Genomic DNA, 24,323 nt, shown 5'->3' on the forward strand with positions numbered 1-24,323 from the left:
ATATTAATGAGCGCGCACCTTGTCACATTATGGGTAGATAAGCAGATTGTCATACTTATTAATAGGAACGACACATTTTGTGGATCCGTACGCACTTAATATTGATGATAGTGTCGAGCGAATGGCTAAAAAAAACGTTCTTAGTTATTATAAATTAGTGTCGGTAAAATATATAAAACAATTCAAACAATGTCACAAAAAGTGTTATACCTCAGAAAACCACCCTGATACTGACTGGAGTGTATGTGTGTATATAAGTGTTAACTAATATTCTCTTCTGTAATTTTAAGACATTGTCATTTTACCATGGATCTCTCAGGTAAGTGTATCTTATTCTAACATTTAAAAACATAATATGTAACACCATTAGAACTGTTCTATTTTATCTATCAAGTAGTTTAAGTTAACACTATTGACCACTTTGCTGTACCATTAGTATAGGTTGAATAATCATGATATATTATCAAATTTGTTAAAATAATAAAGTATTCTTTGTTTGAAAAAATATATTTAAAAACTAGACTTTTTAATTTTTTACGATCCTTAGATATTAGTTCAAAGTTAACGTTCAAAGTACCGCCAATATTTGTATCATGTTAGGCATTACGTTTACTTTTTAAAATGTATTTTGTTGTTAATATAACTGTATTGGTGAGAAAATAATTTATGAATGAGGTGTAACTTAAATATAATTATTTTGGGGTTCCACATGAAATTCCCTGATTGTTAATTACACGTCACCTCATGATTAATTGTTTTTCCCAATAGTGTGGTATCCCAAACTAGAATATAAATAGACCATGAGTGCGTTAATGCAGATGAAATAGTGAAACACGAACCTGTCTAACAAGGAGTTGATAGATATCTGCGTTATATTGCAAATACAGCTCATTTGTTTGGTTTATATCTGAGTTAAACTGCAAATAAAGCTCAATTGTTTGCGCAGACAATTCAGTGATAAGCATGGACAAGCGGTTCCGATGGACAGTTGGGGGCACCCCCCCCCCCCCCAGTTTATTTTATTTTTTTTGTACACATTAGTAGTAGTGGTGGTGGTGGTGGTGGTGGTGGTGGTAGTAGTAGTAGTAGTAGTAGTAGTAGTAGTAGTAGTAGTAGTAATAGTCGTAAATCAACACGCAATACATATATCAAAATACTGTAATCAATATTCAATTCAAGTGCAGTACGGCCGTATTCAACTACAGTGAGTCATAGACAAGTGCGTGACTTACTTTCATTAATATTCATGATCTATTTAAAAAATATGGAAAACCAATGTATAGAGGACGGTAAATACATATACGGTTTATATTTATCAGTGCAGTTGCCACTTTGTTTACATTTTGATAAGCAGCATTTAGTGAAGGATTTCATTCATTCTGTATTTAATATGGATGGATACTTTGATTTATTGAATAACAAAAATGAAATAAGGCGCGTAGCTAGGGCCAATTTGGGATAACGCAGATCGATTAACGAACAGCATATTAACCACTTCACACCCTACCTCCTTTGGTTTTTTTTTTTTTCAAATTGGGTTTTTTGGTATGACAAAAAATTCGACTTGACAGGTCAAATTTCATTACGCAACTGCGCATTTGCGTACACTCAGCTACGCGCCTGGAATTACAGTTTGCGGATTTTTTCTTTGAGGGGCTACCGACGGATTCTAAAGTGGAAAGATTAACGAACAAAATTGTGCGCAAAGGCCCAACACAATATATCTGACTATGCTGGCTAACTTTGGTTATAAGCAAATCAATTTTTATCAGTGTTGCTTTAAATGATAAGAAATGAGGAATCCAAACACAGTGAAGAAAAATCAAACAGCTAATTGGCAAAGGTGTGTATATATAGAATATTTTAAATTTGTACTATTCCAATATTTGTTTCAGTACCGGAAATAATTTCGATTCAGTAGTTCAACTAGATGAATCTGTTCAAAGCTTTTCCTTCTTTGCAGTTATTCAAGGGGATAAACATATCCTAGCCAGTTTGGAGTGATTTAACATTCCCATTTTCACTGTTAACATGTGAACCAAGTTTATCATTGATAGTTTGCACCGAAGTCCATTAGCTAAATTTATACTATGGCATTCCATTCATAAACTCCCGACACCTGTATATATATAGACATATAACCACTTGATCGATAACTGCTGTATACTACACTTAATAACCCTCTCCTATATTCGACTAAATTCAAAATGCTATGATCGCGAAAACTATGTTTAAACAAGGAAACATTTTAACAATTTTAAAGGGCAAACGTGTTTGTTTGTTGTTGTTGTTTTTTTTTTCCAACTGATTACTACTTACATTATACTATATTGGTGTTAAAAGTATATATGCAGTTCTTTGTTTGATTTCGATTGTCACCTTTTATGCCATTTATTTGTACGTGCGTGCGTGCGTTACTGCGTGCGTGTGTGTTTAGAAAACAAAAGACAAGAAGACACGAGTAGAATGTAATTTTACAGGTCAAATAAATGTAAAACATAAATATTCTTGGATCCTGATCGCGTTACATCTGATGATAACATTTTAATAAAAAAACAGCGTGAAATAATCGACACTACAAAAGTAACCAAATTACCATTTCTTATATTAATTTAGAACTCAATGTAGTTGTGCATATGGAAGGGTATTTAAGTAAAAAATCAATTCATATAAATGAATTATTCTTGTATGTAAATTACATTAATATTATGGTAAATTTATATTCTATCATTACTGCTAACATGCGCATTCATACTATTGTTACGCACATTTAGAGATGTTACTACATCTTAGTTACAAATAGCTGCCATATATGATATTCATATAAATGTATTATTCTTGTATGTAAATTACATTGATATTATGGTAAATCTTTGTTCTATCATTACTGCTTACATGTGCATTCATACAAATGTTACGCACATTTAGAGATTTTACTACTTCTTAATTCCAAATTGCTGCCATATATTAGAAACTTGTTAATTTTAGATTTTATCTACAGACTGACAAATGTCTGCTGACTACTGCCTAATAACTGCTTGCGTGAATCTGAACGAATAGTTTATTTATAATTCAAATTAATAAGTTAAGGTTATGCTAAGCGAAAACATCCAGTACTATAACACAGCCAGCAAGCAGTAGACAACAAGCATTTGTATAAATCCGTGACGAAGCTAAATTCATATAAAGCTGGGGACCATTATCTTCGGTTGTTTCCGTGATTCGCAAGGTGCGCACCGGTGTTACCTGAAAAAAATACCACGGCAAATTCCTACCGCGAGGAGCGTGTTCCCTCTGGTCGGCCCAGTTGTCTATCCTAAATTATGATCGGACCTGCCTGAGGCCATCAGAATTATTAATGTCGTTCATCTTTGTCGTGATATTTTTTTTTTTACTTTTATGTTATAAAAGGAAAGGCAATATTACTATATTATAGTATATTCCATACTTTTTTAGGAGTCTATCATGAACTATTTTAATGCAACGTTTATAAATACGTTGAAACTGTTGTCTATCACAGATTATTTAGCTTGACGAAATAGGCTATTGAGCAAACAGATTTTAGGCTTAAAAGTATCACGTTTATGAAACTGTTGTCCGCATCTCAATAATATGTACCTTTTAATACGAAGTTGTTAGTGTCTATCAAAGAAATATTTTAATTGATATTTATGTATGTCATACAAAAATAACCCTATCATATACCATTTCTTTTATGGACATTTGAAGGTACATATTAACAAAATCAATTGATATATTTTATTTTTTGCATCAAATATGTTCTTTGATAATATAAAGAAAAGTACATTGATCAAACAAGTGTAAGTGAGAAAGAAATAGAATTGGCTTCAATTGCCAATCAATAATTTCTGCTCACAGTCTGCAGTCTATCACAGATCAATGAGCAATTGCAATGACCAACAGTTAACACAAACGCTTCCGTGGGAGGGGGGATGGCACACCCGGCACATGCCCCATCACTAAAGTCTTCAAAGTTTGCATTCTATCTCAAAGGAGTGGAAATTAATAAACTACACCTTTCAAATGCCATCATGTGCAGGCGATGTGAACTCATAAAAACAAATTCAAACAGCGCAACCTCCTTTAATTATGTCCTCTTGATGTTTCTTCATCCGTATATAAACAACAGTTTCCACGTCTTCCAACAATTTCCAATACTGGTGAAAATGTATCCATCATCTGTGTGATATTTGTTGAAAACAAGAAAAGCATACATGCCATAAAACTGAGAAAAAAGTTATTTTCTCCAGTCTTGTAGCAGAACGCAATCCTTGAACATGTGCAAGATATGCCATGAAGTCAATATCACCACTACTTGAAGGCCACCGATGTGTTATGTTCACTTGTATGTCTTTCTGATGTCTTCACAAATTGCTTACGTCTAGCGGACCCTTGGGGGGAGGGGTACGCCCCTTAGGTATGTCCTCTCTTGGGGAGCGGAGTACGCCCCTTAGTTATGCCCTTTCTTGGGGAGCGGAGTACGCTCCTTAGGTATGCCCTTTCTTGGGGAGCGGAGTACGCCCCTTAGGTATGCCCTCTCTAACGTCTATTCCTGAACTCTCCCCTGCTTTTAAGATAAACTTTCATAACCAGTATCACTTATTACCTTATTATTATAATAAAATTCATTAAACTTATCTTGAAGCCATATGATGGCAGATAAACAATGGTCAAAGTTAAATGAACAGTAATGTTCATTTCTATTTTTTTTATTGATAAGATTAATCCCAGTATGAAAGATTCATTTTATATTAGAAAATAAATAAAATATATATGTTTAGGAAAGACAATTAAGAAAACCATGTTTTATGATAGACAATATTTTTTTATGTAAATGATAAATAAGAAAAAATATTCTTATTGTCTATCATGAAATATATATTTCTTATTGTCTATCATGAAAAATATTTCTTACTGTCTATCAAGAATTGTTTTTATTATTGCCTATCATGAAATATCTTTCTAACTGTCTATCATAAATATTATCATATTTTATGATAGACAATAAGAATTTTTTTTTTAATATTTGTTATTGTCTATCATAAAAAATATTTCTTATGGTCTATCATGAATTATTTTTATTATTGTCTATCATGAAATATTTTTCTGTCTATCATAAATTTTAATACATATGTTTAAATTAAATATTTCTTATAGTCTATCATGAATTTTTTTCTTACTGTCTATCAGGAATTATTTTCATTATTATCTATCATGAAATATTTTTCTTACTGTCTATCATAAATTTTAATAAATATATTTTATGATAGACAATACGAAAACAAATTATACATAATTACAGTAAAGCAAAAACCATGATTGACTGTAAGAAACTTACTACTTGTGTTTTCATGTAATTATAGGACAAATAAGAAAAATATAAATAATTCTTATTGTCTATCATAAATTTAAAAAACAACAACATATTTTACGATAGATAATAAGAAAAAATCTGGATAAACAGATAAGGCCTGTAAATATGAAAATTTGTTCATGCTCAAGTCAATAAGATAAAACTTCAAAAGATTAAAACAGTAAAATGCTTAATGTTTTACTGATTTTCAATATTCCAACTCATTTTAGCTCAAGTTAGGCTCTTCCCATCTTTAATTTAGACATGAGACATAGTGGTCCTACATCGCTCAACTTATTAAAGGGTTACAAAAGAACCATTGCAAATAATCTTTGTGAAATAGCCACCTCAGGACCGCTAAGACACACAAGGACATGCAAAGACACCTCAACTTTAAGGGAAAGCTACTTTAAAGCACTGTACTAGGTATTAAGCAGTTAAGAACTAAAAAAAAATATCACATAAAATCATTTTTACCGGTTAAAATCGTTTTTGTTTGTAATAATTACAAAAATGTAGAAAGGGCTCAAAGTCTCAACCAAATGTTCCCCTTTGTCTTTACTGGTTTAGAATGTCTATTTCTATGTTATTAACCTTGCCGGATCAAGTAGAAATTGATCTTATTAACCCTTATTAACCCTACCCTGGCCCTAAATCCTAGTGGTTATTTAGGTTTGTCGTCAACCAATTAACTGTTAGTGTTTCTTATGAAACAGTACCTCTCATGGCACTCATAATATGCATGGACTATTTAACACTATTAAAACACGTTATTTAGATTTTGACGGACTAAAACATTATAATTGATGTCTTTCAGTACATATTTTAAAGCTTTGAAATAGATTACCCACTACTGTTAGTGTCTTTGTGTCCTAGCTTGTGTGTCTTGGCGGTATTTACCAATAATAGTTGAGCTAAATTTTGCCCCCTCCATTTGTGATTTCTTGGTTAGATATTTAATTATTTTTCCAGTAATGCATATATACCTGGTGATGATTGAACCCGTGACACTAGAAATCCTGCTCTCTACCGCTAACTGAGCTAGCTGGGGACCTCAGAGTAAACAGTGGCTCAGTTAGTAACGGCATGAATTTACATAATTTCAAAGACTTCTCTGCCCCTAAACCAGCCCTTTTTACGATTTTTGATATTTCATGTTGCTGGTGTAGGGTCAGAGGAATTTCTATAGTGAAAATGTGGGACTCTCCTCCCCCTCGCAGCAGAGGAACTTTAAACCACTATATCTTTGTAAAACATCATTTAATAAACATTTTAACACTATGCATCTGTTATCTAGATATTATTGAACCTATCTGAACAGAAAAAAATGTTTTGTACACCTCAGATATGTTGTGGTAAAGGTTACAGCAAATATGTATGGCATAAGTAGATTTATACATGAGGCATTTGATTTGTCAGATAACTCTGAATTGGATTGCCTCTAACTAAGACCTAATGGTTTAAAAAACAAAAGTTAAAGTTCAGATAGGTTAATAAATATATTGATAATATATTTGTAACATTGAAATATTAATCCAATGCATGGTTACAGAGATATATTGATTTAAGTTCCTCTCCTGCGAGGGGGAGCAAAGTCCCACATTTTCACTATAGAAATTCCTCTGACCCTACACCAGCCACATAAAATATCAAAAATCGTAAAAAGAGCTGGTTTAGGGGCAGAGTAGGCTCAGATTAGGTAAGGGGGGCCAGTCTTGCAAGTTAGACGTGGGTTCAAATCATTGTCCTACACTAGGTATATCTCCATAAAAGTACAATTTACGTCTAAACAGAACTTTATACCGATCGGTTAGTGCAAAACTAAAATTGATTATAAGATTTGCACTGACCAGACAATGTCGATTTCCCTTGAACACTGTAGAACGATTTTGCTTCTTCAGATTTTTAAATTTATATAGAAACTGTGAGATAAATAGTCATTGTTCCAGTTTGCGATGAGTCATTTAACGTGTACAACCCAATTTGTAAAACATTAAAACTTTCGCACAAGTTGCAAGTAAAACATTAAAACTTTCTCACAAGTTGCAAGTCCAATGTATCCGGATTGACGTATCCGAAATGCATGCTTGCGGTCGACAAATATAAACTTCTATTTGGACAAATATATACTCCTGATTAAGACGTAGGAATGTTGCGGCTTGTTTAATGTAATTTTTCAATGTACAATGTATGTTTATTGATATTTACCTCATACGACGTGTATGTAATATGTGTTGTTTTGTTATCGTCGTTGTTCATCGTATTATCTGGGGCTGTAGGAATCGGGTAATGTTTATCCATGCACCGTCTCGTCACGGAAAATCCCGAAGTTATGAAGATGCTTGACAGAGTGACCTCCCGTTTATAGCAATTTGCGCTAGAATTTTGTTTTTTTATTACTGGTTCCCTTCCATATCTCGAATAACACAATGCACAATGCTTTGTGCGTTATGAGTGCTTATATTGCAAAAATCAGAACATTGAATTTGTGTATTTCTAATTGATATAAGGTAGAAGTGCAATTTTAACATTAGAATCTACATGTTGAAGGAAAGTTTGAGTATGCTGCATGCAGAAGTAATGAAGCAACACAATGAACTCGCTCAATTACATGCACGAATAAGACGGTTATTATTTACACGCAATAGAATGCATAAACATCTTAGTAATAATAATAGAATGTCGATTTACCATTTGAGACTATGCAGTTGTCACTAGTATGAATACACATGTCACTAGTATGAATACACATGTTAGCAGTCATGATAGAACATAAATTTACCATAATATTAATGTAATTTACATACAAGAATAATGCATGTACATGAATTGATTTTTTACTTAAATACCCTTCCATATGTGCAAGTGTGATGATAGGTGAATGTTTTTTCTTGCGTTATAATACATGTGGTGATCGTTTTCTTATTATTAGTCTGATGATTACAAAAGAATATTTATGTATTTTTTTTAATAGAAACATTTCAACTGATTTATATGTAAGTTGTATTCTTGAACCTTGACATGTTTTGAGATATACAGTGCAAACGACTGACTCAGTGTGTGTATATACCACTTGATAATTTGCGTCATATATGCTACGTCGGAAGGCAACATTTTGCTTAAAGCTGCTGCACTCTCACAGATAAACCATTTTTACAACTAATTTTTTGTCTTGGAAAGAGCATTTTTTTTGCCTAAATATCTGCAAACCAATGATATAAGATTGCTGACAAAAAATCAAATCGTGGATTTTCATATTTCCGTTCGAAAATTAATGTTTTATGGCTTAAACCGTTACTAACGGTCTAAGAAAAATGCATAAAACATTATTTTTTGAACTTAAATATAAAAATCTGCGATCTAATTTTTTGTCAGCAGTCTTATAAAACTGGTGTTCATGGATTTTCGCCAAAAATGGCTCGTACCAAGACAAAAAATTAAAAAGTTGTCAAAACGTTCAATCTGTGAGAGTGCAGCTATAAAATGAAGACTTAAATCAAAAAAAGTACCGGTGCCTGAATTCAATAATCATATCGATTCACTCTTTCCAACTATTCGGAAAGCAGTTAGTTCCGAATATTTACCAGACACCCTGACAAATTGGCGCGGGGTGGGGGGATGACTGTTTTCTAAGGGAATATAACAAGGAATTCAGCACATCAAGAACGATTCTTGCCTAAAATCGAAAGAAGCTGTACATGAATGACAAGGGAAATCGGCCGAATGCTTCCCATACCATCTCTCTTGTTGGGGAGAATACTCTTCCAGACAAAAAATGTCTTGGGAATGAAAGCCCTCAACAACTAATTTTAACAGAATTTCGTTTAACAATATAAAGATGATTGGTCTATAAGGGGGCTCAGAAAACCACTTGGTAGATGTTGAGCTGAAGGCTGATTCGAAGGGGAAAGAGTACCAAAAGTACTTGGAGCGAAATTCGAAAAGCAGAACAGGAGAGAATAGCAATTCTGACCAACGCGCATTCTTGCCAAACTAGTATGCCCACGCAAATCCAGAACTCTGTCAGATTGTGGCATATAAGGAGCCCAAAATATTTGTACAATCCTGAATCTCCCTTCTATTTGGAGGTCAAACACAACAGAAAAAAGCAATGAATAACTATGGTTTAAGAAACAACAACTTGGGGAAAACACTTTAAGGGGTAAGATGAAAAAGAAACATAGCAGAAAATTTCGACTTACCTGGACACAAGACCAATTACTCTGCTCGAACTGGTACAGTTTATTATTATTGTTTATTCATATACCATTTTTTCGAGGGGGGCACAGGCTGTGCATGCCAAGACGTTCCACCGCCCCTCCTCAACCGGATCCGCTAGTGCATGCATATCTTACTAACAATAACGTTATCAATTTAATATATAAACAACACTTAACTGCATCCTATGGTCTCATTTCCAGGTGTTGTTGTATTGTCCGTCCTCGTTTATTTGACGTCTCTTTCCGTATTGAACGAGTTGGTCATAGCAATAGAACCATATCAGTGTTATGGCACTGTTTGTAATAGGTAAGACTTTATGAAGTTTGAAAAATTTCACTTTTCATTATTGTTGGCTACTTAAGAATGAAACTTTGACTTTAAACACCAATTGTACAGTATGTAAAAATGACAGAAATGCCACCTCAAAGCTTAAGTAAATGAAAGTTTTATTTACTTTTGTCTGGATTTTCACGAAAGAATGACAAGCAATATATTTACATGACTACCTAAACTCTAGACTACGTTTGTGAAGGATTTATTTCCATCAAACCAATTCCTTTTACAGGAATAAGACGGAAGAGTTCTGCCAAAGTGATTTCCCCCTTTGCCGCCCATGCGCTGGTATAAAAGATGACTGCGAGACGTCGCATTTCCCTCAAAATTGCACCAGATATTGTGTTGGTCAGTGCTCTTGAAATGAAACAATTGAAAATATGACTCGAATTTTAGTCATTCTTTTAAAAAGATTCTAATTGCTTGAAACTTGCATTTATATCATACTAAAATAACAGTTTATACGTCAAAGCATAAAAAGTTACTACACCAACTACGCGAAGCGCGAGTTGTGTATAATCTCAATTAAGAAGGTTGAGTGTACATGTAGTAACTAATTAATACCATATTGGGCCGATTATTTATTATTTTGTGTAAGTTAACAACGACGTGATAAATGAAAACGTTGTTGACTTTTAAACGTGAAATATTTGATGATGTGCTCACATACTGAATATAGGCAAGAACAGTTGAAACTGTTTTCTTATACTGTGTTAGAAATACCGCATATGTCAAATGTATTCAATCAAATTCCTGAGAAGCAATGATTTGAATGGTAACAATAATGACATAATCCAACGTTTTAACATTCTGAACAATTAATATATATATATATGCTTTTAATATATAATATTGCTTTTTTTCTTGTCTGTCAAGCCAACCACAGTAACCACCTTTAATAGTAGTATGATATGTTACTGTGTAAAAAAATCAATAAAAAAAAATCAATACTTCTTTGACGTGAGGATTATTCAAAAGTTCTTAAACGCCTTTCAATTTACAGACCACCTCGTTAAGCAGGCTTTGGATAAGGATGCAGGTAAGTACAAAGACAAATTAAATTAATAAATACCGACTACAAGAACTCCTTATTATACATGAACATCTTAAAGTTTCAAAAGTACACAATCATAATGAAACGAGTTATCCCGTTTAATGGTGTAGTACTGTGTTGGCCAAGGTTCCCCATCATAATATAACTTGTCCTCACATCATTGCACAACTCACCTAACATAATCGCATTTCCGGTATATTGCATTAGTTGCAATCTACCTTCTATTCTTGCTGTTACCTTTATTCAATCGAGTAATAGTGACTCTAAGGCAGAAACCTCTTGCAATTTTACATGTTTTGCCTAAGCCCACTTGTTCTTACTTTCCAACTCTTTCATCCTTTTTCCAAGCGTAAAGAATGTCAAAATTGCCCCACATCAAACGCTTCTAGTGTACTTTAAATTTGGCGTTATATCAGATAACGTTACTGTCCTATCAATCGCCTACGGAGTGATCTCCCTTGGCGTATGCATGCAACATTTTATTCAGTTCTATTAAATTATGTTTTTGTCAAAGTTAAAAGTAAAATATTATTTTAAATTAAATAAAGTTTTACCATATTAATTGACGTCACGTGGTTTTGATCAACATCAAATGACATGTGTGATGGCAGTGATTACTGTATGGCAAGAGAAGTAGACTATATGTCTTGGTATACAATTATGTAAGGAACAAACAGAAACAAATATGATAAAACTATGATAAAACTACCTACATTTACTAGGAAAAAACTGCCCTGAAATACCGGCGCTTCAGAATGGAACATACGACACTCGCGGAGCGCATAAACATGGAGATGTGGTTGTTGCGACATGTGACCCTGGCTTTACCCTCATCGGGCACAACACTTTGACTTGTGTAAAACACGGTCAATGGGACAATACTCTTCCAATTTGCAAAGGTTAGATATATATGTATATATTTTACCTCACATAAATGTGTCCCTTCTTTGTATATATAAACTCGATCGGTCCGTATATCACTGTATTTTAATGAAAATCCAGTTTAATGGCGTCAGCGGTCCATATTATATTTTTAGCCGGTCCGGACCTCGCCAAAATGTAATACAGACCGCTGACGTCATACAATTGGTAAGTGCGCTTTGCTATTTTAACAACGGCGAAAACTTGTCGCAAGTGAACATTATTAGCTTTGTTCAATAAAACACATTTTGATCGCTTTAAAAATATTGAATGGTAATCAAGAATGTTCGGTATATTATAAAAAATATAACACACCACTTCGGGCCATATGACATTATAAGGACCGGTCAGTCAACCCCCGAAGGTGAATGGACCTCTGCTGACGCCTCGGTCCATATACACTTTCGGTGGCTGACTGGCCGGTCCTTATAATGTCATATGACCCTCAGTGGTGTGTTATATTTCTTAAATAGTGTATATGATTTTAGTATGTGTGCCTTCCTATGTAAGTATTTTAGTGTTCAAGGCTATAAAATGATATTTTCAAAGATCGTAACTTTAAACTTAACGTTAATGAATGATTTAAAGGTGAGAAAACAATATTTGACTGATTAATGTGCTCTTAAGCTGCTTTCCTCCATCCCTGCTTGATGTTGTGTATTGCTACATCACACGTTTAATTGATATACATGTATAGAATTGTTCAAAACTTGTAAATAATACTGTGTTTGAAACAATGTCAAGCTCTTCATATAAACGGAGGATAAAAATATATCATTTATTATGATGTGAATGATAATTAATCATAGGCCTACAAACCTTAATTGCATGACCCCGTGCTTCTGAATAATATAATTACAACGACAGGAACAGATAAAAAGCCAAAAAAAAATCAGGTAAATCTATTTAAAGGCAAAATGTCAATGTCCAACATCAAAACACCGAGAGACACACAATTCCCAAAACATCACATAAGGAACAAATCGAAACACTAATGATAAAACTTCCTACATTTACTAGAAAAAACCTGCCCTGAAATCCAGGCGCTTGAGAATGGATCATACGACACTCGCGGACCACATAAACCTGGAGATGTGGTTATTGCGACATGTGACCCTGGCTTTACCCTCATCGGGCACAGCACATTGACTTGCGCAAAACATGGTCAATGGGACAATACTCCACCAACTTGCAAAGGTTAGATATACATGTGTGTTAGTAGTAGAAGTATTCAAGTCTATACAATTTTTGTTTCAAAGATCTTAACTTTAATCTTAACCGTTAATTGATCGAATAATAAGTATGACAACAAAGTTTGACTGTTTTATGTGCTTTAAACAGACTTTAACTAATTTTATTTTCAAAGTTATTGTAAAATAATATTTTGAATGAAAGGACATTTTCACTTTTTGAATGGCGTCACATGATTTTGCTCAATATCAAATGACATGCGTGGTGGCAGTGATTAGTACATGGCAAGGGAAGTAACCGCAGCGTGGTGTTTGCTAGACAATATGGCTTGAAATGCAATACTATAACTAACAATCAAAACAATTATGAAGAATCTACCTTAAAATTCTAGAGAAAGACTGCCCTGAAATACCGTCGCTTGAAAATGGAACATACGATATTCGCGGACCACATACACATGGAGATGTGGTTGTTGCGACATGTCACCCTGGTTATAAACTCCTTGGGCACAGCAAATTGATCTGTGGAAAATACGGTCGATGGGACAATATTCCTCCAACTTGCAAAGGTAAGATCTACATGCATTTTAGTAGTTCATGATGTTTGGTATGTGTGCTTTCCTTTGTAAGTCTTCAAGTTTTAAATGCTATTAAATGTTCTTCAAAGATCTGAATTTTAACCTTAAACGTTATTGATTGATTAATAAGTAAGGAAACAAAAATTGGCTGTTACATTTGCTTTTAAGCTGCTTTCCTCCACCTTGGCTTTATATTGTGAATTGTTTAATGGACTTATTACACTTTTTGAAACAACGTTCAGCTCTTTATATAGACGGAAGAATACAATATATCAATTATTACCATGTGAATGTTGAGTGCATTAAAGGCCTAAAAAACTTAACATGACCCTGTGCTGCATAAGTATGCAACAGCAACGACAGGAACAGATAAAAAGCCAAACACAAATACTACGAATTTGTTTAAAGACACAATGTCAATGTCTAACTTCCAATCATCGAGGCCCAGACAATGCCTAAAACATCAAATAATGGACAACACAAAGCACTTATGATAAAACTACCTAAATTTACTAGAAAAAGACTGCCCCGAAATACCAGCAGTTGAGAATGGAACATTCGACACTCGCGGACCACATAAACATGGAGATATGGTTGTTGCGACATGTGACCCTGGCTTTACCCTCATCGGGCACAGCACTTTGACTTGTGGAAAATACGGTCAATGGGACAATACTCCTCCGACTTGCAAAGGTTAGATATACATGTACTGTTTATGATTTTAGTATGTGTGCCTTCCTGTATAAGTCTTCAAGTCTTCGTGGCTATAAAATTTTCGTTTCAAAGATCTTTACTTGAACCATATCCGTTTATGACAGATTAATAAGAAGGAAAACAATATATGGATGTTTTAAGCTACTTTCCCCCTATCACCGCTTGATATTGTGTATTGCTACATCACACGTTTAATTGATTGATAATATTTTAAGGTATCATGTCAATGTCAAACAGCCTAACATCGAGAGACACACAATGCAGAAAACATCACATATACTTTATATACAAGATTACACAGAAACAACTTAGAGCAGACAACAAAGACATACCATATACAAGACAACACATACATACCATATACAAGACAACACAAACATACCATATACAAGACAACACATACATACCATATACAAGACAACACAGACATACCATATACAAGACAACACATACATACCATATACAAGACAACATAAACATACCATATACAAGACAACACAGACATACCATATACAAGACAACACATACATACCATATACAAGACAACACATACATACCATATACAAGACAACACAAACACACCATATACAAGACAACACAGACATACCATATACAAGACAACACAGACATACCTTATACAAGACAACACAGACATACCTTATACAAGACAACACAGACATACCATTTACAAGAAAACACAAACACACCATATACTAGACAGCACAGTCATACCATATACAAGGCAACACAAACATACCATATACAAGACAACACATAAATACCATATACAAGACAACACAGACATACCATATACAAGACAACACAGACATACCATATACAAGACAGCACAGACATACCATATACAAGACAACACAGACATACCATATACAAGACAACACAGACATACCATATACAAGACAACACAGACATACCTTATACAAGACAACACAGTCATACCATATACAAGACAACACAGACATACCATATACAAGACAACACATACATACCATATACAAGACAACACAGACATACCATATACAAGACAACGCAGACATACCATATACAAGACAACACAGACATACCATATACAAGACAGCACAGACATACCATATACAAGACAACACAGACATACCATATACAAGACAACACAGACATACCATATACAAGACAACACAAACACACCATATACTAGACAACACAAACACACCATATACTAGACAGCACAGTTCTACCATATAAAAGACAACACAAACATACCATATACAAGACAACACATACATACCATATACAAGGCAACACAGATACACCGTATGCAAGACAACACAGACATACCATATACAAGACAACACAGACATACCTTATACAAGACAACACAGACATACCATTAACAAGACAACACAAACACACCATATACAAGACAACACAGACATACCATATACAAGACAACACAGACATACCATATACAAGACAACACATACATACCATATACAAGACAACACATACATACCATATACAAGACAACACAAACATACCATATACAAGACAACACAAACATACCATATACAAGACAACACAGACATACCATATACAAGACAACACAGACATACCTTATACAAGACAACACAGACATACCATATACAAGACAACACAAACACACTATATACTAGACAGCACAGTCATACCATATACAAGACAACACATACATACCATATACAAGGCAACACAGAAATACCGTATGCAAGACAACACAGACATACCATATACAAGACAACACAGACATACCATATACAAGACAACACAGACATACCATATACAAGACAACACAGACATACCATATACAAGACAACACAGACATACCATATACAAGACAAAACAAACACACCATATACTAGACAGCACAGTCATACCATATACAAAACAACACAGACATACCATATACAAGACAACACATACGTACCATATACAAGGCAACACAGATACGCCGTATACAAGACAACACAGACATACCATATACAAGACAACACAGACATGCCTTATACAAAACAAAACAGACATACCATTTACAAGACAACACAAACACACCATATACTAGACAGCACAGTCATACCATATACAAGACAACACAAGCATACCATATACAAGACAACACATACATACCATATACAAGACAACACAGACATACCATATACAAGACATCACAGTCATACCTTATACAAGACAACACAGACATACCATATACAAGACAACACAAACACACGATATACTAGACAGCACAGTCATACCTTATACAAGACAACACAGACATACCATATACAAGACAACACATACATACCATATACAAGGCAACACAGATACACCGTATACAAGACAACACAGACACACCATATACAAACCAACACAGACATACCACATACAAGACAACACAGACACAACATATACAAGACAGCACAAACACACCATATACTAGACAGCACAGTCATACCATATACAAGACAACACAGACATACCATATACAAGACAACACAAACACACCATATACTAGACAGCACAGTCATACCATATACAAGACAACACAAACATACCATATACAAGACAACACATACATACCATATACAAGGCAACACAGGTACACCGTATGCAAGACAACACAGACATACCATATACAAGACAACACAGACATACCTTATACAAGACAACACAGACATACCATATACAAGACAACACAAGCATACCATATACAAGACAACACAGACACACCATATACAAACCAACACAGACATACCACATACAAGACAACACAGACACAACATATACAAGACAGCAGAAACACACCATATACTAGACAGCTCAGTCATACCATATACAAGACAACACAGACATACCTTATACAATACAACACAGACATACCATATACTAGACAACACATACATACCATATACAAGGCAACACAGATACACCGTATACAAGACAACACAGACACACCATATACAAACCAACACAGACATACCACATACAAGACAACACAGACACAACATATACAAGACAGCACAAACACACCATATACTAGACAGCACATTCATACCATATACAAGACAACACAGACGCATCATATACAGGACAGCACAGATACACACTATACAAGACAATACAGATACACCGAATACAAGACAATACAGACACATCATATTCAAGACAGCACAGACATACAACAAACAAGACAACACAGACACACCATAAATGAGACAGCAGAGACATACCATATACAAGACAACACAGACACACCACTTATAAATTGATGAAAATACAAGAAGGTGATAATGGAAACGTTTTTTTCAGCCTTGTCGTGCCCAAGCCCTCCCCAGCTAATGAACGGACAATGGGAATTTGATCAAGTAGATGGAAGCCGTATGGAATATTTCCATGTAAACACTCATGCCGAGTTTGTATGCCCCACTGGGTATCACATGGCTGGAAATTCATCATGGATATGTTCTTCAAATGGAACGTGGCGCGAAGTTAAAACTGGTATAAACCACCCGTTTCCTTCTTGTACAGAAACGTCGTCTACTCTTTTGTTCATATGTAAGTCGTTTATCTCGTTATAACACAAACATTTGGTCACATTTATTCAACAATTTCAGTCAAGCATCAAAGGTATACTGATGATAAATATACAAACCTCACAGATTACTATAAATTCAATTTAGAGAAATTGCACACTATTTCCATTATATTGATCATTTTTAATACTGACTGTTGTTTTACATATATCAATTCTAATTAGTGTAGGTGTAAATATACTGTTTCAATCGCATTTCGCCTTTGTTTCATTTGCATAAACGAGACTTTATCTAGTTCTGAATAAAAGAGGTACGTAAAACACTGTTGTCTTATTATTCTAGTCGAAACATATCTCGTTCTGTGTGAAAATACGCATCCGTTTTAACCGCTTCGAGGTCTCGACGGATAGGTGTTTACACACAGTTTTTAACGTTAAACAGGATGACACAAAAACGTTATATCATAATACTTATATCGACTCTATATTTGTTTAAGTGGCAGTGATTGTTTTGTCTCTCATCCTCGGGGGTATCATCATAAAACATATTGTGGAGTTTGCTCGCCAAAAGTGTCTTAAGCAAAAGACAACAATCGCGTCTCCTGATGTTGAATCTCAGATTGAAATACCACTGCTGGGAATCAAAACTGAACAAGCTCCTGTCGAGATGGAACTAAAGGAAATGGTAACAAAACACCCCGTTTCACAGCAGGATACAGCCGTGCAAACCGAAGGTACATATTAGTTATATCCCGATAACAAATTTTAAAGACATCAAACGGTTGATAAGGCGTTCGATTGGTTATACCGGTCGTAACTTACCTTGAGGGCGTATTGGTCTGAAAATTAGTTTACAACATCACAAGTTTAATAAAAAAAGAAAGATTTTTTTTTGTTAATTAGTACATTGTATATCAATTAAGCTACATCTACTATAACCTTTCATTGCAAACTGCACTTATAGTTAATGCTGGCTATAAGGGGGACAGTCGCAAGGTGTCGAATGTTCACTTACTTTTAATGGACAATCAATGTTTGTATCAATGGCACTTATTCAACGTCCCATATTCTATAACAATTGATTACAAAGGGAAATTGAATGATCCATGGTAGGAAACAACTATTACTAATGACTGAAAACTTTACTGGGCTACACCACTGTTTAAAACTGATTGTTCTTATACCAAAAGCACTTGCTTATAATCATGTTTGTCGAAGGTAATTCTTGCAACCGATTTGATTGTGTTACATATTCATAGGGATTTTGTTGGACAAAGCATGTTGAGAAACTCGTCTGATACTTGGTGCACATAACCACCATAATTATAATGTCCACGCATGTGTTTGTTTTCTAGAGTTAAGTGGTATTATGTATTCATCGTTTTGCACGTGTTTGGCCTTGATCTTTGTGTCTTTAAAACGTTCTTGGTTAACGCTTAGACTACTGAGCTTACCACTGCAGTTTTCATTGCGTTATTAACTGCCCGTAAATCAAATGTTTTACAATAATTATGTTCCAGCAATAAGGGAGTTAAAAAGCTAATTCGAATGTGTACTTCTCAAAGGGATTGTTCTTAAACATATCAAGTGTCATTTGCCTTTAAACGTAAAGATGTATATGTTAATTAATGGTAGATCTTGTACAGACGTGATGGTGATGGTTACCATTTTTATGTTTACACTGTCCAGGTACATGGACTGAAAACAACAACCAAGACGGTCAAGGCACTTCAGAACCGAACACAAATGACTTAACGGACAGTTCGGCATCTCAAGGTATGTCTAGCTTAATGAAATAAGTAGTTAACAGTATGGGAAACTATTAGGATATATACAAAAGTTATCTGGATCTGTGTATTAACATTTCAAATTTCCAAAAAAGTTCAACTCTGTATTATGAAGGTGATAATGATGATGATTATGAAATTGATGCAGTACAAGAAAAATAATAATAATAATAATAATAAGAAGAAGATGATGATGATGATGATGATGATGATGATGATGATGATGATGATGATGATGATTGCGGTGATGGTGATGGTGATGGTGATGTTTATGGTGATAGTGATGGTTGTGATGCCGATAATAATGCTTATGATGATGTTGGTGATGATGATGATGATGATGATGATGATGATGATGATGATGATGATGATGATGATTGCGGTGATGGTGATGGTGATGTTTATGGTGATAGTGATGGTTGTGATGACGATAATAATGCTTATGATGATGTTGGTGATGGTTGTGAAGATGGTTGTAATGATGATGATGATGATGATGATGATGATGATGATGATGATGATGATGATGATGATGATGATGACGATGATGTTCAATACCAATTTTCAGGAGCGGTAAGCGTCGTTAATTATCTCACGGTGAAAATCGAAACAAGAGAAGAAAAGAAGGACAAAATGGTCCCGGACGATACTTCATCAAAGAAAGTAGCTGATGTCTGTAGCGAGCCCATTCAGGAGACTGTTGATACGTCATCTAAAGGAAAATTAATGCAACTTTCAGACGAAATAATTCCTGAAGCTCCTACACTTCAGGTGATACCTTCTGCACCCTCGAAATCCGAAGTATTTGGTTAAAGCCCGGATAAAATACAAGTGTATTACTTATTACCGGTAGAGGGCTCAAATACGAACACCTACAATTTAAAGGAGTTTGTGTCGTAGATAGTTTAATGTTCGTATGAAACATATTTTGGTAATTTGTCTCACTCTGGCAAAGTGTTTAAGACGATTCAATTAATGGACAGTTAACCACCCTTTAATAATCACTATGGAATACACAAATCCCGAACACTTTTTATTTTAGAACAATACGCCGTTTAAAATAATCTAGGGCAAAATTTTGACAACGGATGTAGAAACAGATTATTATTTTGAACTAAAATGAAACAGCTAACGTCAAAAAATTGGTAATGACCTTCCAAAAATCTACCCCTTGGAAATACACATGTATGGACATGAAACCTCTCTTAATTTATCACTAAGCCGACGAGTTGCATTTTGTTTTTCTAAAGTTAAACGCTGTTTTTCAAAACAAACGATTCGCAAATGCAAAGCGTGATTAAGATTTGCATGCGCCCTGTAACGTCATCCCCTAACGTGATACATGTTGACTGGTAGGCGGTTTCGAACAATATATCTAGATAGGCGCATAATCGATCACGGTATCTTTTACATATAAGATAAGTCAGCGATTTGCTCAGATTAAATACAAATGTTCCAAATACTTCGGTTATCAAGAAAAACAGCATTTCTCCAATAATAACTTTAGTTATACTAACGTCAGGACAGTGTTGGTGGTATTATATGTTATCAGTGTTTTGTACGGTGATTGGGATACCATATGTGCCAATCGATTTTGCATGTTTTTTGTTTGTTTTGTAATTTAATTAGGAACCATTTGTGCTTGTTGATTTATATGAATTTCTTTGATTTATAACTTTATTCGTTTATATAACTTTGATTGTTTCCAAATGCATTTGTAAATTGTATTTGAATATTTTGTGCTTGTTGATTTATATGAATTTCTTTGATTTATAACTTTATTCGTTTATATAACTTTGATTGTTTCCAAATGCATTTGTAAATTGTATTTGAATATTTTGATTTTTGTGTTTACTTGGAATGCATAATATATGAAGAATAATGCTCAATCCTGCTCAATCCTGATCTTCACAAGGTTGAACAAACAGTGTGTTCGTATTGTGACATTTTGTACCATAAGAAAACCAATCGGATATTATTTTATAAACTTTACTAGGAAACAATACAATACAATACAATAGTGATTTATTTGTAATGCATAAGGCCACCGGCCCAAAATACAAATATACAGTGTTCAAAAAGTGATGTATATGATTTCATATAATATAAATGGTATGCACAATTTACAGTTGTATAAATTAAACAAATCAATGGAAATGATATATATATATATATATATATATATATATATATATATATAATATGTGAGTTTTAAACAAAATATTTTATAACACATATATCTAATTAATACTATTTATGTAGACCTCTCGTAATTCAAATGATGATTTTAAGAACTTAGATAATGCAAAAATAGAAGTGATACTGTCGTTAGCCATCAATTTAACAAAACGGCGTTCACTGCTAACAATATTTTCTATATTCAATAAATATGTTGCTCTTAATTCATCATACAAAGGGCAATCAATAAGGAAATGTATTTCATTTTCTACAACATACACATTTCGATTGAGACAATATGAACAGAATCGGAAATCTCTTTCAATAGTTTGATGTCTCCCTATTTCAATATTTAGAGCATGACTTGAGCATCTAAAATTGGCTAATATCCTTTTGTATTGAAACGGTATTGATGCAGAAATGTATGTCTCTGGAATCAAAGAATCTTGACTTTCATAATTCTGTTGTATTAAACCTATTTTTTGTGAGGCCGAGATAGTTAAAAAGCATACTGTACAAGTCCTTTCACCAAAAGTTCGACTAAGTGGACATCTTTTAATGCCGAAAACATGACAGACAGACAGACAGACAGACAGACAGTTTATTTCGACTTGTACAATGTACATCGTCAACAACACATATGTTTATTATAATCAATGTCAACGTGTACGCATAGTAACAAACAATATAGTACACACGAGTATATATACAAAAAAAAATAACAAAGAGTTACATGAATTGGTTAAATATTGTAATGTTATAATCTATCTAAATCAGAAGATGAACAATATTTACCATATTAAGTTCTAACATTTATTAAAGAGGATCTTACTTTAACATGTTGACAGTGACATCGTGTTGTGTATTACATGTAGTGTTATTCACGACATTTTTAATACAGTTATATTTTATATGTGTTTATAAACTCAGTAGTTTTAACTAATTGCTCACGGTGTGTAATGTTTGGCTATGACCCGTGCTACATGTATGATAAAGTCATCACTGCCGTATTTCAGTACTTTTAATCATTAGGGTTTAATGTAGTAATTGTTTTGTAATGTATTGCCAATATAAACATTTATGTATGTTAGTCCTGAGATAAGACACACAACTAGTTTTTGTCATTTGTAAGAATAATATTTGATCCTTTCATAAATTATTAAGATAAGTAATAAAACAAAAAGCGGGTTTAAGGCCTTGTTCTGAAATATTATTATACCGTGGAATAGGGAACATTCACTATGGTGTCTTTTAACCAACTGTTGTAAACATCTCCAAGAGCAGCCAAGATTTTAATTTAACACAATGAATAGAGAGCAGGCAGTTTTAATATTTGCACATGATAACTCAGACTGCAGTTTAGAATTAAGCGGTAATGCGGATTCCAGCTAAAAAGTCCTAAAACGTATGATAATAAATAATAACAACTTTCAATGTTAAACTAAAAAGATAATAGTACTAAAATACTCCAGAATATGCACAATGTTCTTTGGGGACGACCGTCAAATACCTTAAACATATGAACACATTAAACATTGTGTTACCGGGTCGCGGGTCTAAAGTTGTGCCCTTTAGTTTCAAATCTTAGATCCGTCAGATTTCTTAAAGTAACATGACGCAATCCTATAACTACAACTAAACATTGATTGCATTTTAATGAACGTGCACATTGTTACAGTATTGTAGACAAAGAGATTGTCACAATTATTAATAGAAACGGCTCAATAGTGGGAAACCGCTGTCCTAGTCTACGCATTGACTAAAATATTGATGATATTTCCGAGTGAATTGATAAAAACAATAGTGATCTTAGTACAATGAGTGTCAGTAAAAAAGAAAGTAATTAAAATGTTACAAAAAGTGTTATATCTCTGATAACCATTAAGATACTAACCGGAGTGTATGTGTCTATGTTAGTGTTAACTTATATGCTCTGCTATATTTCTTAGACATTGCAATTTTACCATGGTTCTCTCAAGTAAGTTCATGTTAATCATACAATTTTAGATACGTTTAATTTTTTTAATATCAATGCAATAGTATACTATATATAAATCCTTTATTTTAGTCGATGTTGATATCTTTGAAGAACGATAAGTTAAAGCTGATACAGATAAGTAGTCAATAGGCGTATGTAATTTTATCATTTATCTTTTAACATGGTTTAGTGGTCAACATCACATTTTGTCCAATGAGAAGGCAGTTTACTTCAAATTTGCCAGTACATTTTTTTTCATTAAATAAGCAGCCAGCCGTTTTTAGACTGTTATCAAATGAAGCGGCAGATATAAACAATGTTATCAGGTAGATTACATACTTGCCTGTAGGCTACTAAAATATTAAGACTGTTAGTATTTACTTACACAAACTAAAATGGTTATCGTATTAAACCATTTATTTCTGTAAGTACCTAC

General features: G+C 33.8%; 2 protein-coding genes across 3 annotated transcripts in view; both read left to right on the forward strand.

Annotated features, from left to right (window-relative positions):
- On the forward strand, positions 1-22,100 carry LOC128219949 (P-selectin-like). Its single transcript, XM_052928148.1, has 12 exons — positions 1-319; positions 9,796-9,901; positions 10,161-10,276; positions 10,932-10,967; positions 11,705-11,881; positions 12,924-13,100; positions 13,486-13,662; positions 14,188-14,364; positions 17,722-17,967; positions 18,442-18,678; positions 19,634-19,720; positions 20,300-22,100. Exons 1-12 carry the CDS (start codon positions 307-309, stop codon positions 20,542-20,544), a joined length of 1,794 nt encoding a protein of 597 aa, XP_052784108.1. The 5' UTR covers positions 1-306; the 3' UTR covers positions 20,545-22,100.
- The window catches only part of LOC128219950 (sushi domain-containing protein 4-like), a 14,032-nt gene continuing 11,804 nt past the window's right edge, over positions 22,096-24,323 (forward strand). For both annotated transcript variants that reach the window (XM_052928149.1, XM_052928150.1), the window contains exon 1: positions 22,096-23,887. Coding sequence is in view for 1 of the 2 variants with exons in the window: in XM_052928150.1 (XP_052784110.1) it covers positions 23,875-23,887 (13 nt within the window). In the remaining variant the exon portion in view is untranslated. The remainder of the gene's footprint in view (positions 23,888-24,323) is intronic.

The sequence above is a fragment of the Mya arenaria genome, chromosome 15 (genome assembly GCF_026914265.1).
Source record: "Mya arenaria isolate MELC-2E11 chromosome 15, ASM2691426v1".
Classification (NCBI taxonomy): domain Eukaryota; kingdom Metazoa; phylum Mollusca; class Bivalvia; order Myida; family Myidae; genus Mya; species Mya arenaria.